The sequence below is a fragment of the Trichechus manatus genome, unplaced genomic scaffold (genome assembly GCF_000243295.1).
Source record: "Trichechus manatus latirostris isolate Lorelei unplaced genomic scaffold, TriManLat1.0 scaffold00065, whole genome shotgun sequence".
Classification (NCBI taxonomy): Eukaryota; Metazoa; Chordata; class Mammalia; order Sirenia; family Trichechidae; genus Trichechus; species Trichechus manatus.
The window spans coordinates 9,872,188-9,880,365 of record NW_004444001.1 but is presented as its reverse complement, the minus strand read 5'-3'; the positions used below and the strand labels follow the sequence as shown (position 1 = coordinate 9,880,365).

At 49.3% G+C, this 8,178-nt stretch overlaps 1 protein-coding gene across 1 annotated transcript; it reads right to left on the bottom strand.

Annotated features, from left to right (window-relative positions):
• Positions 1–365: 365 nt before the first annotated feature.
• MYMX (myomixer, myoblast fusion factor) lies at positions 366–620 on the bottom strand. The gene has a single exon (XM_023734103.1). It carries the CDS (start codon positions 618–620, stop codon positions 366–368), a length of 255 nt encoding a protein of 84 aa, XP_023589871.1.
• Positions 621–8,178: the final 7,558 nt, after the last annotated feature.

Genomic DNA, 8,178 nt, shown 5'->3' with positions numbered 1-8,178 from the left:
GCCTCTCAGCTAAATTACCGGTTGTCCCTGGGTTAAGCATTGTCCCTCACTGGACCTTAATGTCCCTATTTGCCTGGGAGAAAGTCAGTTTCCTCCCCTCTGAGGCCAGAGGTGGTTAGAAGAGGTCTTTGGAGGAACTGCAGAGCTGGAAGCAATGATCAGTTTTCTGCTAGACACAGCGCATCCTTCCAGAAGCATTTCTGCTGGGCTGGTAGGGAGAAGGGGAAGGGGCCCGTATCCTGGTCAGGCCCCTCTCAAGCTCAGCCTCCCATTGTGTCTCGTGACGGTCAGTAACGGTGGGTGCCAGGACTGTTCTCCAAAAGAAAGCATTTCAATGGATACATCTGCTTCCAGAACTCGTGGCCTTACTTTTGGGGGTCTAGCCTCTCCCTCCTCTCTGAGAGGGCCACTCTGGAGGCCTCCCCAGCATCCGGCGGGTGTCGCTGGCTGAGGACAAACAGCAGACATCCCAGGAGAGCCTCTCGTATGTCCTGGGAGCCCAGGCGGCGGGCAAGTCGGCGCAGCAGGGGCAGGAGGTGCTGGCGGGCCAGGCGGGCAGCGGGTAGCAGCAGGCGGGACAGGAGTGCTCGCAGCAGCAGTGAGAGCAGTGGGGCAGGCATGGCTGGGTCAGCGGCTGCGAAGGCAACCCAGGCTCTAGGCTTGTACTTTTCCTTCTCCCTCCTCACCTGGCAAAGACATGAGGTGGGCAGGATCCACTTCCTCCCCTCGCCCCAGTTCACACCTTTATACTCCCCAGACCACAGTTCATGAGTGAGTCACTTGCTTTCTGGAAGGTAGCTGTCAGGAGGGTTCTCACCGTTGCCCACATAGGGAGGCTGAACCAAGGAAACGGTCAGGCTGGAGCTAGGACCTGCAGTTTGCCATTCCCATCCTCCAGGGCCTCCTACTTTCCCTGGATTCTCCCTTCTTCTTACTCCCTTCTCACGCACAACCTCTGTCTCCCTGTGGTTCTTCAACGTTTTCCCTCAATCCAGCAAGAGCCCTTCCTTCCCCAGCCAATTCTAATTCTATTTTTGAGGGTCCTTGATCCACCCTATGAGTCAGAATTGACTCGATGGCAACGGGTTTGTTTTTTAGTTTGATCCACCCTGACCTGACAGCCTCCCTCCCCTTCCCTCCCCTCGGATCAGGGGAGCTCTCACCGGTCAGAACTGCCGCTCAGAATCAATCTCTGGCTGGATTTGCCTGCAGAGTGGACAGCCTAACTGGATACAACACAGGGCTGCCCTACCCAGCTCAGCCCCACCCATGACAGCTTGCCTGGGTCGGGTCCGGGGGAACATTGGAGAAGAGGCAGCTGTGTTTGGCACCTGGTATCTTGAGAGGAGAGGGCAGCTGGGCTGGGCCCCTCTTCTATTCTGGGAGGAAGGGAGAGGAGGGAACATATGCAGGAATTTGGATTGCTGGATGTGGATTGTAGGGTAGGAACCACAGCACTTTCTAATTGTCTGACCTTGGGCCCTCACCCCCTCTTCTGTTACCTCAAGACCTCAACCTCGTTTGTGGTAGAGTGAGTAGAATGGGACAATGTATGAGATACACCGAGAACCTCTGAAGCAGTAAGCCTGCAGCCCATATACACATCTCAACACCAGGCGTGCCCAGAGTGGAGAATGCCCAGAGGACACATGTGAGTCCTCTCCTGGGGTTAAGAGAGAGTCCGTGTCTTTTCTGGTCAAACCATCTAATGGTTTTTGTCTCACTCAGAGTTAAAGCCAAAGACTTTACTGTAGCATACAAGGCCCTGGGTAATCTGGCCCCTTGACTTTCTGACTCAACTTCTAGCCCTTTCCCCTCTTACTCTGCCTCAGCCACACTGGCCTCTTTGCTATTCCTTGGTTGTGCCAGACACATTTGCACCTGCTATTGCTTCTGCTTGCAACGCCTCTCTCTCCCTTAGGTACTCACAAGGCTCCATCTCTCACCTACTCAAGTCTTTGAACAAATGTTACTCAACCATCCTATTTAAAAGTATATCCCCTTCACTCTCTCCTTTTGCCCCCTCCCTATCCCCCTCTTCTGCTTCAGTTGTCTCCACAGCAAATCATCTGACAGACTATTTTTTTTACCTCCTTGTTTACTATCTGCCTCCCCCACTAGAATGTAAGCTACATGAGAGTAGGGACTTGGGTCTGTTTTGTCTCCTGCCGTGTCCCTGGTAAAGGAGCTCTGGTGGTGCAGTGGTTAAACTCTCAGCTGCTAACTGAAAGCTCTGTGATTTGAACCCACCAGCCTCTCCTCAGGGCAAAGATGTGGCAGTCTGCTTCTGTAAAGATTACAGCCTTGGAAATCCACTGGGGCAGTTCTACCCCATCCTATAGGGTCACTGTGAGTCGGAATCAACTCGACTGCAATGGGTTTGCTTTTTGGTGTCCCCAGTGCTTGCTTGGCAATAAACATTTGTTGTAAGAAGGAATAAATGGAGCGCCTGTGGCATGATCCACACCTGGGCCTGCTTGCCCCCAGAACCTGTGCTAAACTCTTCAGCTCACTGAGCCACAGATCGCCATCGATCCAAACACACTCAGGATGTGTGTGAGAACCCTGTTTATCAGGCCACACAAACAGCCCTGAGAAAGCAGCTTGGAGGGGAGAACTGACCACACTGCACTGGTGAAGAAACTCAGCCAAAAGGGAGAAGAGTCAGGTCCAGAGGGAACCATAGAAGACTGCCCACAAGCTGTGGTCCAGATCTGTGGTTGCCATTGCTGAGACCTTGGGTAAGTTACACCCACTCCTTAGAACCTTAGTTCCAAAGCTGTAGAAGTAAAGGAAACAGGATGTTGGCTCTGGTAACAGTGGGGACCCCAGAGGAAGGGAGGTGAGGGAGGGGCAACAGCTAGGTCTGAGGAATCTATCCAGTCTCAGCCTTCTCTCTTCCTCCCCTACCCTCTCCTGAGGTTAACTCCCCTCTCCACCCGTTCCCACCCTCACCTCACAGTAATCCACCCTACCCTCCTCGGCCTGCCCCAGACATTCTTCTCTACTAATGATGTCCTGAGCTTTTCCAGGAAAGATAACCAAAGCTGCTACTGAGCAGTTCCTTCTAGATCCTGGTTTAGCCTTGGGTAATGGGTTCTTCCTGCACCGGGCTGACCTCTCCCTTCCACCTCCTGACCGGCCAGGGAGGGGCTGGGCCATTTTGAGGAAACTGGACAAACTGCCAATTTCCTGAAAGTCTATTTGAAAAAAACATCTAGGTTTCAACTTGTGAGGGTAAGGACTGTGGACTGGGCAGAAAGTGGCCCCTGGTGTCCTCCTCCCTGCCCACTCCCCAGACCCTCAGGCCCATCTATATGCAATCTGGGGACTCCCACCACCCCCATACACAGGCATCAGTTACTTAAGCCATAAATGTTAAGAATAAACATTGAAATATCTTGTGTATGCCAGGCCTATGCAAGGTGCTGTGGACACAGTGATGAACAGACGCACCAAGAGTGGACCTATGACCTGCTCTTGTAGAGCAGGGGTGACAAACATGCAGATGGGTAAACCAAGAATGGGGTGGTAAGAGCTGTAACAGCACTAATGGATTCTTGCCAGACAGGGAAGCATGTCTCTTCCCAACGGCCCCAAGGCACTCTACAAGGTGACTCCCGCCTCTGCTTCTACCTGCACAGGTGGTTCAAAGGGCTTCCGCATGAGTCACTCAGACCTGGACTCACATCCTGGCTTTGTGACCCTCTCTCAGGGCCACTCTGGATGTCCAAGCAGGCTGTACACTGCACAGCTGATGGTGATATCCACGTAGAGCAGAGTGTGAGTGGCACCCTCTGGATTTGTGCTGTGTGCTGGCCCTCCTCTCTAAAATGTGAATTATAGTAATACTTACTTCTGATAGGATTAAGAGATGGGGAGAAGGCCAGGCCCAGAGCTTGGCTCCTAGAACAATAAACATTAGTTGCCCTCCTTTCATCTTTTCGGGTTTCACCTTCCTGGTGGTGCAATGGTTTAGCACTCAGATGCTAACCAAAAGGGCAGCAGTTTGAATCCACCAGCGGCTCTGTGGGAGAATAGACCTGGCAATCTGTTCACATAAAGATTACAGCCTAGGAAACCCTATGGGGCAGTTCTACTCTGTCCTACAGGGTTGCTATGAGTTGAAATCGACTCGACAACACACAACAACAATAATGCCTTACGGAGGGGGCATTGGTAGTTCAGTGGTAGAATTCTCATCTTCCATTCGGGAGACCCGGGTTTAATTCCCAGCCAATACACCTCTTGTACAACCACCACCTGTCTGTCAGTGGAGGCTTGCATGTTGCTATGATGCTGAATACGTTTCAGTGGAGCGTTCAGACTAAGATGGACTAGGAAGAAAAGTCTGGCAATATACTTCCGAAAATCAGCCAATGAAAACACTAAGAATCACATGGGGTTGCCATGAGGCAGGGGCTAACTCACTGGCAGTTAACAACAGTGCCCTATGTGTGAGGCTGCTCCTCGAAGACCTGCTGTGAGGCTCCTGTAGCCCATGAACAGTCACTTACAGGGCGCTGGGGCTCAGTCAGTGCTTGCTGAATTGGTGGAGGCCTGGGTGCTGGCGAGGCCCTGGCCCTTCCTCTGTCCTGTGTCACTGTCCTGCTGTCCCCTCTTGACATCAGCAATGGCCTGGAGCCTTTCCCGGTTGTGGGAGGTTGAGGACCAGCTGACATCCAAACAAGGAGTTCTAAGAGGGAGACCTTATCAAGGGCAGGGAGCACCTAGGGGCACTGTTGCCCAGGAGCGGGTGGGGAGGCTAAGTCAAGAACCTGAGTGGGTCAGGTCTAGGGCCATAGCCCTGGAACTGTCTAACTAAGTGGGGCTGTTGTGAGGACTTGAGACCTGAATATGGTGACAACTGAGAAAACACTTTATGGTCTGTAGCTCCTTCAAGGTAAGGGATCATGCACTTTGGAGGGTTGCCACCCTTACCCATGCCCACTGTTCCTTTGCCCACCAATTCCAGGGAATGACAGACCTATGAATAGGCAGTTGGACTATAGGACCCACACTAGACATGCTTGTAACACATGAATAGAATCAGGGTGTAAAATGTTGACTGAAAGAGTACCTGGATCTGACAGGTGGGACCCCACCCTACCCAAGAACAGTTGCTCTGGCTGGGTAGGAGAAGGGCCAGGAGAGGGGCAGTCTGGCCTGTATAGAATGCAGCCCATTGTCCCCACTAAAACAGCTGTCACTCTCCCCAGACTCAGCTGACAGGACCCTGGGGGAAGGTGGGAGCCCTACCCCCTCTGGCAATGCCTCACCCAAGCAGTTAGCTGTTGGGGCAGGACAGCTGCTGCCCTGGACAGTGGGAGGGAGGGGGGATAAACTAAGGAAGGGGCTGGAGTAGGGGAGGACATGCCAAGCATATTCCGCATGGGCAGGAAGAGCAGCAAAAGCCATCATGCCTCGGGAATAAATCTAATGAAGACTGGATTGAATTGTGTCTCCCAAAAATGTGTGTATCAATTTGGCTGGGCCATGATTCCTGGTATTGTGTGATTATTTATGACTTTGTTATCTGATGTGATTTTCCTATGTGTTGTAAATCCTGCCTTTATGATGTTAATGAGGGGGGATGGGCGGCAGTTGTGTTGATGAGGCAGGACTTAATCTACAGGATTGGACTGTGTCTTGAGCCAGTGTCTTTTGGGATATAAAAGAGAGAAGTGAGCATAGAGACAGGGGGACCTCATATCACCGGGGTCCCTGCGTGGAAAAGCTCCTACTCCAGGGGAAGATTGATGAGAAGGACCTTCCTCCAGAGCTGACAGAGAGAGAAAGCCTTCCCCTGGAGCTGATGCCCTGAGTTTGAACTTCTAGCCTACCTCACTGCTGAGATAGGGAAGGGAAAAAGGGACTGAGCTCCTAGGCAAAGGACCCTGAAGTAAAATCATGTGCTTAACTAATGATACAAAACCCATATCTTGGAACGTGCAACAAAGAAAGAACAAACAACCCACCCAGCTCTCAGTGTACTTCCTTGATAAGATGTTTTCCAGAAGATCCGGCCCAATCTGGTCCCTGGAGCAAGCATGCCGATATCCGCAAGGTGACCAGCAGCTGACCCTGCCTGCAAGGACCCGCGACAGGAATGGAACCGGCACTGCGGAGGAACTGTGCAGGCGTGGCATCCCATATTAAGTCCTGCCATCCAGTCCCAGGGGTCTTTGTTACGGGTTCCAGGGTTCCATCTTGGGCTGCCTCCTGCGTGCACAACTAATCTTCATAACCCCGCCTCTTTCATAAATAAAGATGCTGCCTTTCCCACCTAAAAACCTTTAAAAGCCCTAGCCAATCCTTTGTTCCGGGAGACAAATGCCAGCGTTGCCTGGTCCTTCTTTGTCTCCGCTCACAAGCTACTTTTGCTCAATAAAGCTTTGTTTGTGCAGAAGAGTTGAGCCTCTCCTGGTTATTCTTGGTCAGTGGAAGGCAAGAACCTCATAGGGGCTGCCCTATTTGGGCAGAAGACCCCGGCAACAGTTTTCATAGGGGCTACCCAGGTTGGGCAGAAGACCCCACCAACACTGTGAGGAAATAAATTTCACTTTGTTAAAGCCACCCGCTTGTGATATTTCTGTTACATATAGCATCACTAGATAACCAAGACACTGGGGAAGTTCCCAATGGAGAAAAAACTGAACAGATTTTTTATACAAAAAGAAGACCTTAATATATGGACAGGTGTGCCAAAGTAATGGTCAGGAAAGTACAATGTTATAGTTGTTGGTAGTTACCATTGAGTTGGCTCCAACTCACCATGACCTTATGTATAACAAAACGAAAGGTTGCCCAGTCCTATACCATCTTCATGATCGTTGGTACGTTTGAGTCCATTGTTATGGCTATTACCGTGTTATAAAGATGTTAGTTCTCCCCAAATTAATCTAGAATTTTAATGCAATTCCAACTAAGAACAGTGTTTTGTTTTGTTTTCTGGAATTGGACAAGCTGATCACAAAATTCGTATGGAAGAAAAAAATGACCGAGAATAGCCAAGCCAATACTGAAGAAGAAAAAGAAGGGACTGGCCGTACGGATACTAATCTGTAATATGGGAATTAAAACAGTGTGGCAAGATGCAAGAACAAACACAGTGAACAAAGAACAGAATAGAGAACTTAGAAACAGACCCAATAATATATGAGACAGAGAGGGACATTGCTGGTCAGTGGAGAAGGGACATATAGGACAAGGTACGGGGCTGGACAGTTGGCCATCAATCCACGAGGGAAAAGGAAAGATTTGATCCTCCACACAACAACTATAAAATAAATTCCAGGGGCATTGGAGATATGTGAAAAGTAAAACTATAAAATATAGAAGCCGATCTTTAGGAATTTGAGATAGTAGAGAATTATTTGAGTTTTTAGATTTTTACTAACTTTTTGTTATGGTAATTTTCAAAAATATAATAGTATAGTGAACTCCCATGTGCCCATCACCCAACTTCAATAACAATTGGAAAACCTTCGGTTAACAAAAGACCATAAACAAAGTGAAAAGACAATCCCCCACAGGCTGGGACAGGAAATGTGAGAAGGGATGCTGGGGAGGTCATTTCAGAAGAAGAAACATGAGTGGCCCACAAATGTGAAAAGTTACTGAACTACACCAACAAATGGGGAAAACGCAGACTATATTGAGAAAGAGCTACCATTTCACACCTCTGACAAGTGGAAATTCATACAATATTGGTTGTTGTTGTTAGGTACCACCGAATCATTTTGACACATAGTCCCATACGGTTTTCTAGGCTGTAATCTTTATGGAAACAGATCTCCAGGTCTTTCTTCTGCTGAGCCTACTGGGTGGGTTTGAACAGTCAATCTTTTGGTTAACAGCCAAGTTATTAACCGTTTGCGCCATGTAGGTTTCTTATTACTGGAGGGAGAGTTAATTGGCATGACCATTTTGGAGGGCAATTTGGCAATATTTCCCTGGAACCCAGCAAGCAGTTCTACTTCTAGGTGTGATTGTAGACGAACTCACAAGTATGCACAAGGAGACATGTACAGGATGTCCGTTTATGTTTTATGTGATAACCAGAACTGAAAACAACCTAAATGTCCATCGACAAGAAAACAGAAAAGTAAACTTAGTTTAGTTATGAAATGGGATGCTATTTAAATTGAATTCACCAGCTCTCATGTATCAACAGGG